We start from the raw sequence: 17,592 nt of genomic DNA, 5'->3' as shown, positions 1-17,592 counted from the left end.
ATTTCCATGAAACTTGGAGTAGTGGGAGCAGCCGCTTAATTGGACCAATTGGTCCTGATGTGTCCCAATTAACCGAAATCCACTGTATCTAAAGCAGAGGTTAACAGGTTCCAGATTAATAACGGCTTCCAAAGTCACGGGGAGAAGGCAGGAGAATGGGGTCGGGAGGGATAATAAATCAGCCATGACCAAATGACAGAGCACACTCAATGGGCCAAATAGCCTGATTCTACTCTGTCTTATGGTCAGTTGGGTGATCTGAGAATGGGCTTCACAAATTCATCGTGTTGTAGAGTCCAGCTGGTAAGTGGTGCAATGGAACAGCATTTTACTGTTCCTCTCTCATTCGTGTGTCAAGGTGTCTGCACTACTCTTGAGGAGAATGGCATTAACTGGGTTGTTTCAATGACCCCTGATGCCTCAGTCTCAGCCTGAAGCAGTACTGTTTCATGTCACCGAGTCCGTATGTGCAGCCTACCCCTATGCATAGCACTCTTAACTGGAGAATCTATCTTCAGGAGTCAGCAACCTTTGCTGTGGCTTCAATGACTGCCACATTGAAATCACCACTATGATTCCCAATGTGCCATGGATTACAGTAACCATTTTAGGAATTCAGAAATTCATCCGACGACAAGTCTGAGGGATATGGGGGTGGGGGGGGGGCTGAGAATTCAACACAATCCACCCTTCCTTACTGGCTGAGTTTGAAAGTATGGCATAGTTAGCGCACAATTCCACCAGACAGCATTACTGCCTGGATAACAGTAACTGATGCTGGGGGAATATTTTTTCTTTTACAAGCTGAGATTGAGGGGTTTTTATTGATGTTAACATCAATATAAAAGTCTGCATGATATATGAAACATTTATTTTGCATCTGTACTGAACGTAAAAATATCTACTACAAGAAGGCGCACATTTAAGGTGAAAGGGGGTATGTTTAAAGGAGACACAAGATGAATGGAGGTTAATGTTTAAAGAAGTTTGAAGCTGTACCTCAAAATAAAGATGAGCAGGGCAGGTGTTTTTTTTCTACACAGAAAGTGCTGGGTGCCTGGAATGCACTCCCAGGGGTGGTGGCGGAGGCAGGTATGATATGCCGTTCGAGAAGCTCTTAGATACGGTACTGTGCAAAAGTCTTAGGCACATACCTATAAATATAGCTAGGGTGCCTAAAACTTTGGCACAGTATCATAGGTAGGTGAGTGTGCTGAGAATGGACAGATAATGACCACATACAGACGAAAAGGAATTAGGGGTCATTATGTTAACTGGTACTCGGGAGCCTTGGCAGGGCCTGGGGTCCATGCTGAAGGCTGAAGACTTACCGGCGCGGTCGCCCTTCATGGAGTCCCAGATGTTGCAGTTGAAATCGTCATATCCAGCCAGCAGGAGGCGGCCACTCTTGGAGAAGGCCACGGATGTAATGCCGCAGATGATGTTGTCGTGGGAGTACATCATCAGTTCCTGGTCAGCCCGCAGGTCGAACAGCCGGCAGGTGGCGTCATCCGACCCTGTGGCAAAGGCATTCCCATTGGGGAAGAACTGAAGAGCAAAGGGGGAGGGGGAAGACAGAAAGATGGGAAGATGGGGTGGGAGGCAGAGAAAAGTGGGATCAGAGGGAGGGAGGGTTATTGAGAGTAGGGGGTGTCGGGGGAGTTCAGAGTGTGGGGGGATTAGAGGGAGGGAGATGGGGTTAACAGAGGGAGGGAGTGGTGTGTCGGTATGGGGAGAGGGCAGATGGAGGGGTTGGGAATGTGGGGGGGGGGGAGAGAGAGAGAGAGAGAGAGAGAGAGAGAGAGAGAGAGAGAGAGAGAGACAGACAGATACTTGTTAATAGATGACTGGTTACACCTTCTCAAGTGGATTGCCGCATTAACCCTTGCAGTCTCACCCTATCAAAGATACTCCCTTCATCTTGTCCACCCACCACTTCCTCCTCTTCTCTGCTGATGTGCTTTCCATCTTGTTCGCATGCAAGACAATAGATGCTAGAATCTGGATCAACAGGCAAAATGCTGGAGGAATCCAGTGGTTCAGGCAACATGTGTTTTTTTTGCGGGGGGGGATGGTCAGTTGACATTTCAGGCCAAGACACTTCCGTCATCCAACTAGATGAAGATCTTGTCTTGGCCTGAAATGTCAGGAATCCACATTTTTCCCTCACAGATGCAGTCTGACTCACTGGCTTCCTCCAGCATTTCATTTGTTACTTTCTACCTTTCCCTGCTCTGACGGATTACTCCCATTTTTCTCTCTCCACAGATGCTGCAAGTCCTGCTGAGCACTCCCGATCTATCGTTTTAATTTCAGATTTCTGGCGTCTACAGTCATGTCAACTGTGGTATCTGCAGCAAGGCAACAAGTGAACCCTTCCCTCGCCACTCCTACTCACCTCCTTCTGTCCACTGCCATCACTCTCAACCAGTGGGGTAGGGCAAAGATCACTCTGCATTAGTGCCTTTGTGCTGTAACCTTCTGTAGACATGGGGCAGGAGGAGGGAATTTGATCCCTGGCAGCCCGCTCCCCCACTCAATATGAGCTTGGTTGATCCTCAACTGTGGATCCCATTCTCTCCTGAAACTCCTTGATGGCTTCTGTATCTAAAAATCGCTCCCTGTTACAAAGACATCTTGCAACCTTACCTACCTACTTTCTGTGGTGGAATATGAAACATCGAACTGCACATCACAGAACAGGCTCCTCGGCCCATAATGTTGGGTCGACCTTTATACCTACTCTAAGAAAAATCTAAGCCTTCCCACCCAGAGCCCTGCATTTTCTTTCAGCCATATGCCTCTCTAAGTCTTTTAAATTTCTCTTATGTATCTGCCTCCATCACCTGCACTGGCAGTGCACTACATGCACTCACCAGTTTTAAAAAAACATCACCCTCCTGGTGTAGAAATTTCTCTTCTTCTCAACCCTAAGGGTTTCTGCACGCTCTGAGACCGTGCTTACAGTTTTAGATCCACTCCAGCCAGGTGGAAACATCCTCCCTGTGCCAGAGCAGCTGAATCCATACACATCCCACTGAAGCCTAACTGATGAGTCTCAACAGAGTGAACGTGCAGAGTCTGGGATCCGAGGGCATAGCCTCAGGATAAGGAGACGCCCCTTTAGAACTGAGATGAGGAGGAATTTCTTCCGCCAGAGTGGTGAATCTGTGGACTCCGTTGCCACAGACAGCTGTGGAGGCCAATTCATTAGATGTAGTTGAGGCAGAGATTACTGGGCTTTTGATTGGTAGGAGGGTTAGGGGTTATGGCGAGAAGACAGGAGAAGGGTTGAAGGGAAAAAAATCAGTTGTGATTGAACGGTGGGCAAGACTCAATGGGCAAAATATATCTCCTATATGTATGGTTTCATTGTGATTTCTTCTGAATGTACAGCTAAGCAGGTGCTACACCTTGCCAAAGGGTGACCTGTAAGCTAGCAGAGGGAAGGACTGACTTATACCTCCTTTGGTAGAGATGCATCTCCACCCTGTCACCCTAACTTAATTAAAAAAAAACATCAATGTTAGGATGAAATTTTCGGCCCATTCAATGCTTCCACTGGGTGGGGGAAAGCAGAGCAGACAGATTTCCAATGCCCTGGCTGTGATGAAGAAGTGTTTGACATCACTCGCTCTACTTTCAACATTAGACACACCTTACCAACAGAGGAAAAGAACTTCTCTCCAAAACCATGACTATCACTTGTATTTGACTGCAGTTCTTAGAAGCCACTAATAATCCACAGGGATGGACAACCCTCAGGGACAGTAAATGACATATGTTCCCGTTTCTATCAACACTTTAATAATCGAAGTTACCATCTGCATGAGGGTTTTGATGTTTGACGCTCGTGTTGCCATCTGTGTGATTTGTTTTTATTGTGCGGGGGGGGTGGAGTGGGATGGTGTCCTTGTTGCTATTTGTGCAATGTGTGTGTGTGTGTGTGTGTGTCTGGGGTGGTGGGGGGGTTGATGTTTTTCTTTGAACAGCTTCCACGGTTTTCTTTATTTTGTGGCTATCTGGAAAAGATGAATCTCAGGGTTGTATACTGCATACATACTTTGACAATAACTGTACCTCGAATGTTAAGGAATTACAAGAGCAACCTGCAGAAACAGTCCTCACAGCTTAACAGGCATGCCAACCAGGATGCCCATCTAAGCCAGTCCCATTTGCCCTCGCTCTGATCCATCCATTGGTGCCCTGTGCTGGCACATCTTCCCCTCCCCTGCAGACAACCCATGCCCTTCCCCTCCCAACATGTAGCCACTGGCCAAACTTACACAGACGGCGTTGATGTCCGACTCATGACCGGTGAAGGTCTGTCGACACATGCTGTCCCGCACATCCCAGAGCTTGACTGAGGCATCACAGGCACCTGACACAAATGTTTTGAAGTCCGGGGAGAGGGAGAGGCTCATGACGTCTCCACTGTGGCCCGTAAAGGTGGTTGTTTGCTGCCCGGTCTCAATATCCCACAGAGCGCTGTGGGGGGGAAACAACATTTACAAACAGATCAATACATTTTATCAATACATCGGAAGGACGTGGAAGTTTTAAAGAGGGTGCAGAGATTTACCAGCATGCAGCCTGGATTAGACAGCATGCCTTATGAAGATAGAATGAGCGAGCTACTAGGGTTTACCTCTCTGGAGCGAGCTACTAGGGTTTACCCCTCTGGAATGAAGGGGGATCAGAGCTGACGATAAGGTGTCTAAGATGATGAGAGACATTGATAGAGTGGACAGCCAGCACCCTTTTTTCTCCAGGGTGGAAATGGCTATTAGAGGAGGGCAGAATTTTAAGGCGATTGGAGGGTGAGAGGTGACAATACAGGTGTACAAGATGATAGAGGCATAGATCGAGCTGATAGCCAGAGACTTTTTCCCAGGCCATAAGTGACTAATAGCTCTCAAAATGCAATCTTACATCCCCATCGTGAGGGTGAAAATGGGTAAGGCCAGCCAACAGGACTCTGGCGAAGCTGTATAGGCCAATCCCCTGCACAGTAGATACACTGGATTGCAGAAACATTGGTGAACTCCAACCATACCATCGACTTTGGATGATGGAGATGGGAGGTAATCAATAGCCTATGCTCCACTGGGAGCTGAGGGCCCAAGTAGAAGAAGAACAAATGGTTAATACAAGAAGGCATAATTTTAAGGTGATTGGATAGAAGTGTAGGGATGTCAGGGTATTTTTCTTTTACACAGAGAGCACTGCGTACAAGAAATACACTGCCAGGAGTGGTGGTAAAGGCAGATACATTTAAGGACATTTAAGAAACTCTTAGATTGGGACGTGGATGAAAAAAAAAATGGAGGGCTTTGTGGGAGGGAAGGGGTTAGATGATCTTGGAGGTTAAAAGGTTGGCCAACATTGTGGGCCGAAGGGCCTGCACTGTGCTGTAGTGTTCTGTGTTCCAATACCTGGTGAAGAAGATTGCAGCACACCTAAGACTACACCGTTATATCCACTGCCCAACAAATTCTATATAACAAACTGTAATAGACCACAAACCATTTATTTTTATTTAATATACTTAAAGATACAGCATGGTAACGGGTCCTTCCGGCTCAATAAGCCCAGACTACCAAATTACACCCATGTGACTAATTAACTATTAACCAGCAGGAATGGAGTTGCTGGAGGAAACCTACGCGGTCACGGGGAGAACGTACAAACTCCTTAGCGACTGTGGCAGAATTGAACATGGGGCACTGACCCTGTAATAATGTCACACTAACCACTACACTACAGTACTGCCCCTTAGGTGCAGAATAAGGCTATTTGTCCCATCAAGTCTACTCTGCCATTCAATTATGGCTGATTTATTTTCACCCTCTCAACCCTTCTTCCCCATAACCTTTGACACCTTCACTAATCAAGAATCTACCAACACCCGCTTTAAATGTACCCAATAACCTGGCTTCCCTGCCTTTTGTGGCAATGAATTCCACAGACCCATCACCCTCTGGCTAAAGAGATTCTTCCTCATCTCTATTCTAAACAGACATCCTTCTATTCTGAGGTTGTGCCCTCTGGTCCTAGGCTCACCCTCTATTGGAAACATCCTCACCACATCCACTCTATCTCGGCCTTTACAGTAATTCTCAGCTCGTGGTTGAAGATGGCAAAGCCACAAATGATGTCCATTCCTACTCTTGGGAGGACCATAATTAAGCTAATAGACCCTAATTTCACTAATCCTGACTGCACATGGTGCATATCCCTACACTCTCTGCATGCTCATACACCTTTCTAAGAGCCTCTTACATGCCTCTATCTTATCTGCATCTTTCTAGCAGCTTCTCTGCAGGCTATTTCATAGGTATTCTTTATCATCAGAATGTCTTGTTTTCTTTTTGTCTAACCTGAGCCAGTTCTTCATATAAGACGACCATATCTTCTTTGTTCCTTTACTTGTCTGTTCTTTGTTCTTTTAATAATAAACAGTCATAACCAACAGATTTTATGGCTCATTCTTGATTTCTGAAGAACCTTTGGAACACAGGATCACTGGACCCAAATATATTGCCATTCCTTCAGTCACTAGGTCAAAATCCCAGAATTCTTTCCCTATCATCCCACACATCAAGTACTGCAAAGGTTCAAGATGGCGGGTCTCCACCTTCACCTGGATAACTAGGGATGGGTAATTAAATGGTGACTCTGCTCATGAAGTGCACATCCCTTGAGTGAATGAAAAAACAAATCTATCAGCATTATCCCTCAGTTGTTCCCTCATATGCTTGTCTAGGCTCCCCTTAAATGCTGCAACATGACTTGCTTTAACCAATCCCACTCTCTGCTTTGCGTATAATCCAGGTCACTCTCTGTCCAGGGAGAGAATGTTAATGCACTGCCCCCCCCCCCCCACCTCCTCGAGTTGCTGGCATACTCACCAGGTTGTATCACCAGAGCTCGTGACAATCTGGTTATCATCCAGGAAACGGCAGCAAGACAAATAACCTATGAGAGAATGGACAAGGAGGATGAGCAGGGCGGCAATCACCATTGTGCGATGGAAAGAAAATGATCCCTCTGTCACTGCAGATTTATCATGCATACATCGAAGCACACAGTGAAACGCATCATTTGCGTTAACAACCAACACACATTTGGCCAGCTCGCAAGTGTTGGCAAATATTTTGGTGCCAGCAGACAGTATTGTGCAGAAGTCTTAGACACAGACAGCCTATAAAAAGTATTCACCCCCCCCTGGAAATTTAATATGTTTTATTGTTTTACAACATTGAGTCACAGTGGATTTAATTTGTCTTTTATTGAGACTCATCAACAGAAAAATACTCTTTCCTGTCAAAGTGAAAACACCTCTACAAAGTGATCTAAATTACTCACAAATATAAAACACAAAATAATTGATTGCATAAGTATTCACCCCCTTTCAGGTTAGTATTTAGTAGATGCATCTTTGGCAGCAGTTACAGCTTTGAGTCTGTGTGGATAGGTCTCTATCAGCTCTGCACATCTGGACACTGCACTTTTTCCCCATTCCTCTTTACAAAACTGCTCAAGCTCTGTCAGATTGCATGGATATCATGAGTGAACAGCCCTTTTCAAGTCCAGCCACAAATTCTCAATTGGATTGATGTCTGAACTCTGACTTGCCACTCCAGGACATTAACTTTGTTGTTTTTAAGCCATTCCAGTGTAGCTTTGGCTTTAAGCTTGGGGTCATTGTGTTGCTGGAGAACAAATCTTCCCCCAAGTCACAGTTCCCTTGCAGACTGCACCAGGTTTTCTTCCAAGATTTCCCTGTATTTTGCTGTATTCATTTTACCCTCTACCTTCACAAGCCTTCTAGGGCCTAGTGCAGTGAAGCATCCCCACAGCATGATGCAGACACCACCATGCTTCACGGTCGGGATGGTGTATTTTTGATGTGAGGTGTTTGGCTTCTGCCAAACATAGGGTTTAGTCTAATGGCCAAAAAGCTCAACTTTGGTTTCATCAGAGCATAGAACCTTCTTCCAGCTGACTTCAGCATCTCCCACATGTCTTCTGGCAAACTCTAACCAAGATTTCATGAGTTTTTTTCCCAATAGTGAATTTCTCTTTGCCACTCTCTCATAAAGCTGTGACTAGTGAAGCACTTGGGCAACAGTTGTTGCATACGCAGTCCCTCCCATCTCAGACACTGAAGCTGGTAATTCCTCCAGAATTGTCATAGGTCGCTTGGTGGCCTCCCTCACTAGTCCCCTTCCAGCCTTACCTGTGTGACCTGGGAGCTCCCTGCTCACTCGCACGTTCCCCTCGCGGGTCTTTAGGCTGTAGATGGAGCAGATGTTGTCCAGGCCACCACAGGCCACGTAGTTTCCAGATGGGGCATAAGCACACGTCATAACCCAGGACGACCGGAGCGGAATGGCGTGAACCTGTGGATAAGACACGAGTTGATTGGAGCGGTTCGGGTTCAGAGAGGGCTGGGAGAGAGCTTTGATTCATATCCACCTGTCAACACCCATCAAAGATACCCACTATCCGGGTGATGCCAGTGGCCAGGAGGCACAAAAGTCTGAAGTTCCACACCATCAGACGCCACAGAACATACATCAAATGGAACTTTGATTCCATCTCCTCTTTATACTGGCCACCTACCCCCTCCACTCTCAGTCCCCACGCAGCATCTCGACCCAACACTTTGACATTTCCTCCCACCCCCACACCCTCAACACAGATGCTGCTCAACCTGCCGAGCTCCCCAGCAAGATGGTCTGCAGCTTCAATTCCAGTGTCTGCCATCTTGTGTATCTCTGCTGTATGAGTATAAAACTACCCTAAGGTCTGTTCATTTGTTATGTCCTGAGTTGTATGATTGCGGTCTTTCCATGACCATGATTGTTTTTGGCAAATTTTGCCTCATAAATGGTTTGCCACTGCCACCTTCAGAGATTGTCTGCCTGGTGTCAGTGGTCACATAACTAGGACTTGTGATATGCACCAGCTGCTCATATGACCATCCACCACCTACTTCCCATGGCTTCACGTGATCCTGCTCACGAAAGGGGGAAGGGGCTAAAAGCAGGTGCTACAAGAGTACGCAAGGGTGACCTGCAGGATAGCAGAGGGAAGCAGCGTTTTATACCTCCTTTGGTAGAGACGCATCTCCACCCCAACACCCAGACTAAAATATCAACCAGATTAACTGTTTCTTTCTCAACAGATGATGACCAAAGGGTGAATATTTTCTGTTTTTATTTCAGACTTTCAGTCTTTTGTGCTTTCTAAGCAAAACATTCGAGTTGGCACTTCACAGTCTGTCAGTTTATAAATCCTTGGGTCAATGCATGGTAGCATAGCAGTCAGCACAGCACTTTACAGTGCCAGCAATCAGGGTTCAAGTCCTACTGCTGTCTGTGTACATTCTCCCTGTAACCGTGTGGATTTCCTCTGGGTGCTCCAGTTTCCTCCCACATTCCAAAAGACGTACGAGTTAGGATTAGTGTGTTGTGGGCATGCTATGTTGGCGCCAGAAGTGTGGCAACATATGCAGGCTGTCCGCAGCACAATCGTCATACTGTGTCCGTCGTTAATGCAAATGATGCACTTCACTGTATGTGGCGAGGAACATACATTCAGATTGCTGCTTCAAGACCCAGCTCTGCACTGAACTATAGGCCTCTCTTTGCTGACTTCAATTCAAAACGCTATTTGCTTGCAGGTATTGTCTGCATGATGTGCTTTTTTTCTCTGCACATTGGGTATTTGACAATCTGTTTTTTAAATGGGTTGTATTGGGTTTCTTTGTTTTGTGGCTGCCTGTTAGGAGACAAATCTGAAGGTTGTATAATGTACACACACTTTGATAATAAATGTACTTTGGACTTCGATGTTTTGATGTTCATGTGACATTTTTACTTTGCCTCTGCTCTGACTCTTGCGAAGACCAGAGAGGAGACCAAGTGAGGAGGCCAAAGGTCACTATTTACCACGAGAGATATTGTGTGAATTTATTTTTTTTTTAAATCACATTGCACCGTGCATTTTTTTTGCAGAAAAACAGAGATAGAGATCCCATTGTGCTGCCAGTGGTGGGGGGAAGTAACCATATCAACATTCAAAAAGGTCCCATTGTGACACAGAGTGAAGGAGCAACAAGTGACCCTTTATCGCAGTTCATGAGCTCACAGCAACACCCCACCCCCCACCCCAGGGAGGGAACGTAAATCTCATCTGCTTTATCAGAATATTTAAACGGCCACACTCAAAATGCTGGAGGGGCTGACTTCTTCCCCCTTCCTTTCCAGTACCGATGAAGGATCTCGGCCCGAAACGTCTACCGTTTATTCCTTCCCATAGATGCTGCCTACCCTGCTGAGTTCCTCCAGCATTTTTGTGTGCATCACTCAGGAACTCAGCAGGTCAGGTACCATCAACAGACAGGACGTTCTGGGCTGAGAAGAGGCTGTGAATGTCAGTCTGAAAGCATCGGGATTAGAGAACAAACGGGAGGCATACTGCAGAATCTTACCTTATTTGTTGTGTAGCTATCCCAGATAATTAATTTTCCATCCTGAGAGGCGCTTACTAACAGTCTGTGGGATGAACACAAAGTAGAATGAATCACAGAAACAGTGAAAGCAAAATCAAACAAGTCAGCAATAGAGAGAATGTGTGCATTTCCAATGAGGTCTTGAGAAATCCATTGCTTTTACATCAGCTCCTGCACTGCAAACCTCTTTCTCCACCCTCCCAACTGGATAGGAGAAAAAGGTACTATAATGTACCTTCAATGCCTTCAGGCAGTGCTCACAGCCAATTAAGTACTTTTGAAATAAATTATTCAGTGCAAGCAGCAAACATGGCTGTCTTCTTGCAAACTAAACAAAGGAGGTACAGAAGCCTGAAGTCCTACACCAGCAGGTTCAAGAACAGAGGGAGAGGGTGTAGAAGAGGTGTACCAGGATGCTGCCTGGTTTAGAGGGCATGTGCTATTATGAGAGGCTGGATAGGCTTGGGTTGTTATCTCTGGATCATCAGAGGCTTAGGGGAGATCTAACAGAAGTTTGCAAGATTATGCGAGGCATAGATAGAGTGGACAAAGAGTATCTGTTTCCCAGGGTAGAAATGTCTAATAATAGAGGGCATGCATTGGAGGAGACAGGGGGTAGGTTCAAAGGGCTGTGAGGGTTAATTATTTTTACTCAGAGAGTGGTGGATGCCTGGAATGCGCTGTCTGGTATGGTGCAAGAGGGAAATGCATTGAAGGCTTTTAAGAGATATTTGGATAGGCACATGGATGTAAGGAAGATGGAGGGATATGGATATGGTGTAGGTAGGAGGGATTAGTGTTCGGGTGTTTTTGATTTGCTTTTCAGCTGATTTGGTACAACATTGTGGGCTGAATGGCCTGTTCATGTGCTGTGCTGCTCTATGTTCAATTTTCTGAACAGAATCAGGTTTAATATCATCTTGTGGGCCATGCCATCTTCTTGCATTTCAGATTGGGCAAGAGGTACACAAGCCTGAAGTCCCATACCACCAGGTTCAAGAAAGCTACTTCCCTTCAACCATTTGGTCTTGAACCATCCGATACAACCCTAATCACTACCTCAGTACAACACAGAGAGAATGTGTGCATTTTGAAAGATATCCTGAGAAATCCTTTTCCATTACATTATTTTCTGCACTGCAAACCTCTTTTTCCAGTAAACAGTCATTTCAACACTCTGACCATTTTGCCCTACAATGGACTTTTCTTGTTAAAAAATGTATAATTTATGTTTTCCTTGTGAATGTTGCTCATCTGATGCTATGTGCCTCTGATGCTGCAGCAAGTAAGGTTTTCTTTGCCACACACAAACATATCAGCGAAGTGATAATGACGCTAAACGGCAACTCCTTTGCTTGCATCTTCAGAAACAGCTCTATTTCTATCTTTGATATCTTCTTTTCCCCCCTTTTCAAGGTTCTTTTGAAGACCCTGATCTGGAGTTACACTCTGACTTCGGTTCTTTGTGGGAATGGGATCCACTCTCAGGGCCTCACAACTGGCTGCTTTTTGATATCCCAAGGACGCGGCCTGGAAGACTAACCGAGGTGCTGAATTTTCATGGCTCTGGAGATGGGCTGATTCACGGCTGGTGCCCCTGACTGAGACGTCGCGGGAGAACACAGAACATCAGGAGCAGCAGGTTAGCTGCTGTGGGCTGTGTCCAGAGACCTGAATTCTGGGGCCGACTCTCTGGGTGCTAAGCTCGGAAAAAGCGACGCAACAGACTAAGATTATAAATCAGCAAGTTGTTTGTTATGTCTCCCCTCTCACTGTGAAACAGGACACCTTTTCTTTTATGAGGGAGAGAGAGAGAGAGCATGTGGTATGTCAAATTACTGGGTGAATGAGTAGCCTTTGGGGTACTGCAAGTCTGCATCTTAATTGAAGCTTTATTGCACGCTTGAGTGCTCGGTAGGGGACGACAGTGCTTTTTTTTGCTGGTGGGGGTGGTTGTTGCCTTGTTGCCACTTGTGTATGGGGGGGAGCTGGGAGGGGGGCTTTGGGTTCTAACGGTTAATTGTCATTCATTCTTTGGGGCACTCCTCTGATTTCATGGACGTTTGTGAAGAAAAAGAATTTCAGGATTTATATTGTATTAAATGTACCTACCTATTGAAATATAAATAAATATCTCTTTTCACTCTATTTAACTTTTAAAAATATACATACTTTCTGTAATTCATTATTATGTATTGCAATGTACTGCTGCCACAAAACATCAAATTTCATGACTTATGCCAGTGATATTAAACCTGATTTGGATTCTGAAGTGCTTCAACTAAATAGCCATCAAAATTGTGTTGCATGTCACAAAGGACTCCATAACTGCAGGCCATCAATAAATACCCCCATGGCGGTAATAATAGAGATAAAAAGCAAGGCTTCCTGTTCACCCCTTCATTATTAATGTATGCACCATTACAATGTTACAGTAATATTCCTCCAATATTGGCTCTTCCGAATTTCCTCCAAGTTATTACACAACTTATGCTGCATCTTTTCTACAAATCTTTTACATGAAGATGGATTTTGACTCCTTTTTTGGGTGTGGCCTATTGGGAGTAATGTCCCAAGTTGAGTTGATTCACGCTCTGTGTGATAACACGGCCTGCACATCTCCTTTAAAACCTTCCCTCTCTCATCCTAAATGCCTGCTCTCTAGTATTTGAGATCTCTATCCTAGGGAACATTCTGTCTACCCTATCTATGCATTTCAAGTTTATAAACTTCTATTAGATGTTCCCTCAGCTTCCAATGCTCCTGAGAAAACAACCTAAGTTTCTCCAACTTCTCCTCCTGGCTCATACCCTTTAATGAATTTGGAGAAAGTGCAGATGTTTACCAGGATGATGCCAAAATTAAAGACCCTCACCATCGGGTCATGATCTCTCCACTATTCGCGGTGTTTGTCCTCCCCTTGAATACCGAGGTCCCTCCGTTCCTTAGTACTCTCCACCATTCACAGCGTGTCCACTACCCTTGTATACCAAGGTCTCTCTGTTCCTCAGTGCTCTCCACCATTCACGGTATGTGTCCTACCCTTGTACACTGAAGAACTGCACTTAATACTCCAAAGCAGAGACCAATCTATCTCTCCTTAAAAAGCATCCCAGGCTAATGCTGGGTCACCAGCTTGTGTACGCCACTCGGAGAAGGTTCTGCGAAAGGTCCCAGAATTTTCTTATGCTAAGGCCACTGCGTAAAGGGAAGACGATGCTATCACATGTGAGCCAACGTACGAACCTGGAGTCGGTGCCCCAATGCATGGCGTAGATCTTGGCCAAGTGACCCCTCAAGGTGCGGCGTGTCCGCATCTGGATTCTCCCAACCGGGTCGAGGGCAGCCGTAATCTGCAACAAGGTAAAATACACAAAAGTCAGCACAACGCAAGGCCGCAGCTGGAGTACTGTGCTGCAGGGGAGATTTACGTGGATGTTATCAGGACTCGAGGGACTGAGTTATGGAGAGAAGTTGACCAGGCTGAGAACACAGGTGAATGAGGGGTGACATTATAGAGCTATATAAAATCATGAGGGGCATACACTCTGTGGCCACTTTATTAGGTACAGCAGTGAAACCAGAGTGGTCTTCTGCTGCTGTAGCACATCCACTTCAAGGTTTGGTGTGCTGTGTGTTCAGAGATGTTTCTCTGCACATCGCTGTTGTAACGTGTGGTTATCTGAACTCTCAGCTTCCTGTCAGTTTGTACCAGCCTGGCCCTTCTCCTCTCACCTCTCATTCACAAGGCATTTTCTCCCACAGAACTGCCACTCACTGGATGTTGTTTTTTTTTTGTTTGTCACACCACTCTCTGTAAACACTAGAGACTGTGTACAAGGTATTGGTAAGGCCTAATTTGGAGGACTGTGCGTAGTTTTGGTCACCTACCTATAGAAAAAATATCAGTAAGATTGCAAGAGTTCAGAGAAAGGTTACAAATATGTTGGCAGGACTTGAGGGCCTGAGTTATAGGAAAAGGTTGAACAGATTAGGACTTCATTCTCTGAACCGTAGGAGAATGAGGGGAAATTTGATAAGAGGTAGATAAAATTATGAGGGACATAGATATGGTAAATGAAAGCAGGCTTTTGCCACTGAGGTTAGATAAGATTAGAACTAGAGGACATGGGTTAAAGGTGAAAGGTAAAATGTTTAAGCAAACCTGAGGGGAAATTTCTTCAATTAGATGGTGGAGAATGTGTGAAACGAACCGCCAGTGCAAGTGGAGGATGTGGGTTTGATTTAAACATTTAAGAAAAAATTGGATAGGTACATGGAAGGGAAGGGTATGAAGAACTATGGTCTGAGCGCAGGTTGATGGGTCTAGGCAGAATAATAGTTTGGCATGGACTAGATGTAGTCCATGAGCCAGGACCCCAAATTTGGGCCACCGGTACCATCTGGGGAGAATAATTCTTATGGTGATTTTTGGCAAGGTATACACCCCTACTGCTAGAAAATATGTGATAGCATCGCAGTGGTGGTAGCTTTCTGTGAGGGGAACTGGGAGTTGTACCTCCATGCTATAAGAACCATGATCCCATGGTGCTTTGCTGATGATAAGATGAATTATGCCAGGTACCTGTCCCCTTACTTTGCTCAGATGACAAACCTCCCAGAGAAGAATCCTTCTGTGTGTGAGGCCTTCAAGACAGGCCAATTCTCAGTGCAGCTGTCAAGTAACAACCCCTTCGGGCAGATCCCTGTGGACCAGGCTATTGAAACCACAGTGAACAAAGACACACAGACTCCTGGAGGCACATCACGGTTCAGCCTGAATGCTGGAGCTATCAAGCGTTACTACATAACAGCTGAGCACCGCAGTGCCTTCCTGGGACAGTTAAGGGAGATGGTGCAAGGCAATAAATCAAAGTTTTGTCATGCGGAGCTACAGCAGCCAAGAATCCAGAAAGATGAGGAAGCAGTTTCAGCAGTGGTTGGCCTCATACATGAATGGGTCAACCCATTTACAGAGAAGCGGGACCTCATTAGCATCTCTGCGGCAAAAGCAGCCCCCAAGGACATTGCCTCCGACCTGATGGAAGGCATATGGGATTGGTGAGCGATGCTATGCAACTTTAAGAATGAGAGACTAGAGGAAGACCCACCAGCAAAGAAATTCCCTGACCCAATGAAAACCAACAAGCTGAAAATATTCAGTGATATGAGTAAGAAGAGAAAAGTGAAATCAAATGGGAGGGCGATCATCTTGAAAGCAGACAGGTCTTTGTTTGGATGCATCATAGTGATGGCACAAGGGCGCAGTCTATTTATGGAGGATATCCTTTGTCATCCCCTTGGACCATTGCCCTGAGCCCTGTCCACACCAGAAGGATTGCTAAGAAAGACAAATAAAGCTACTTTAGCCACAACCTTGCAGAAAAATGTAGCAGTAGAAGAGCAACTCACAGGAAATTCTGCTAGTGATTGATGGAATGAACTTGGTCTAAAGAAAGGTGATCAAGTTACTTTCAGAAATGTTGCCACAAGAAATATGGGTATGGCTCTGAGGGAAGGCAGTCAGAGTAGAAGAATACAGTGGCATGCAAAAGTTTGGGCACACTTGTTCAAAATTTCTGTTACTATGAATAGCTAAGTGAATAAAAGATGACCTGATTTCCAAAAGGCATAAAGTTAAAGATGACACATTTCTTTAATATTTTAAGCAAGATTACTTTTTTATTTCCATCTTTTACAGTTCCAAAATAACAAAAAAAAAGGGCCCAAAGCAAAAGATTGGGCACCCTGCATGGTCAGTACTTAGTAACACTTTCTTTGGCAAGTATCACAGCTTGCAAACGCTTTCTGTAGCCAGCTAAGAGTCTTTCAATTCTTGTTTGTGATTTTTGCCCATTCTTCCTTGCAAAAGGCTCCTAGTTCTTTGAGTTTCTTGGGCCGTCTTATATGCACTGCTCTTTTGAGGACTATCCACAGATTCTCAATGATGTTTAGGTCAGGGGACTGAGGGCCATGGTAAAACCTTCAGCTTGCGCTTCTTGAGGTAGTCCATTGTGGATTTTGAGGTGCGTTTAGGATCATTATCCTGTTGTAGAAGCCATCCTCTTTTCATCTTCAGCTTTTTTTTTACAGATGGTGTGATGTTTGCTTCCAGAATTTGCTGGTATTTAATTGAATTCATTCTTCCCTCTACCAGTGAAACGTTCCCCATGCCATTGGCTGCAACACAAGCTCAAAGCATGATTGATCTAGCCCTATGTTTAACAGTTGGAGAGGTGTTCTTTTCATGAAATTCTGCACCCTTTTCCCTCCAAACATACCTTTGCTCATCATGGCCAAAAAGTTCTCTTTGGAGAGGAGAGGATGAGAGGAGACTTGATAGAGGTGTACAAGATAATAAGAGGAATAGATAGAGTGGATAGCCAGCGTCTCTTCCCCAGGGCACCACTGCTCAATACAAGAGGACATGGCTTTAAGGTAAGGGGTGGGAAGTTCAAGGGGGATATTAGAGGAAGGTTTTTTACTCAGAGAGTGGTTGGTGCGTGGAATGCACTGCCTGAGTCAGTGGTGGAGGCAGATACACTAGTGAAGTTTAAGAGACTACTAGACAGGTATATGGAGGAATTTAAGGTGGGGGGTTATATGGGAGGCAGAGTTTGAGGGTCGGCACAACATTGTGGGCCGAAGGGCCTGTACTGTGCTGTACTATTCTATGTTCTATGTTTAACTTCATCAGTCCACAGGACTTGTTTCCAAAATGCATCAACATTGCTTAGATGTTCCTTTGCAAACTTCTGATGCTGAATTTTGTGGTGAGGACACAGGAAAGGTTTTCTTCTGATGACTCTTCCATGAAGGTCATATTTGTGCAGGTGTCGCTGCACAGTAGAATAGTTCACCACCACTCCAGGGTCCGCTAAATCTTCCCGAAGGTCTTTTGCAGTCAAACAGGGGTTTTGATTTGCCTTTCTAGCAATCCTACAAGCAGCTCTCTTGGAAAGTTTTCTTGGTCTTCCAGACCTCAACTTGACCTCCACTATTCCTGTTAACTGCCATTTCTTAATTACATTACGAACTGAGGAAATGGCTACCTGAAAACGCTTTGCTAT

At 45.2% G+C, this 17,592-nt stretch overlaps 1 protein-coding gene across 4 annotated transcripts in view; it reads right to left on the bottom strand.

Moving 5' to 3' along the window:
• LOC134346932 (guanine nucleotide-binding protein G(I)/G(S)/G(T) subunit beta-2) overlaps positions 1 to 17,592 on the bottom strand; it is a 155,519-nt gene that overhangs the window by 8,470 nt on the left and 129,457 nt on the right. For all 4 annotated transcript variants that reach the window (XM_063048803.1, XM_063048805.1, XM_063048804.1 and 1 more), the window contains 6 exons: positions 13,769 to 13,875; positions 10,502 to 10,565; positions 8,243 to 8,405; positions 6,912 to 6,978; positions 4,287 to 4,488; positions 1,332 to 1,548 (listed from right to left, as the gene is read on the bottom strand). In XM_063048803.1, the coding sequence (XP_062904873.1) occupies positions 1,332 to 1,548; positions 4,287 to 4,488; positions 6,912 to 6,978; positions 8,243 to 8,405; positions 10,502 to 10,565; positions 13,769 to 13,875 (820 nt within the window). The remainder of the gene's footprint in view (positions 1 to 1,331; positions 1,549 to 4,286; positions 4,489 to 6,911; positions 6,979 to 8,242; positions 8,406 to 10,501; positions 10,566 to 13,768; positions 13,876 to 17,592) is intronic.

This window comes from Mobula hypostoma, chromosome 5, assembly GCF_963921235.1.
Source record: "Mobula hypostoma chromosome 5, sMobHyp1.1, whole genome shotgun sequence".
In the NCBI taxonomy this organism is placed as follows: domain Eukaryota; kingdom Metazoa; phylum Chordata; class Chondrichthyes; order Myliobatiformes; family Myliobatidae; genus Mobula; species Mobula hypostoma.
The sequence above is the reverse complement of the archived record's forward strand: the minus strand, read 5'-3'. Positions and strand labels throughout refer to the sequence as shown.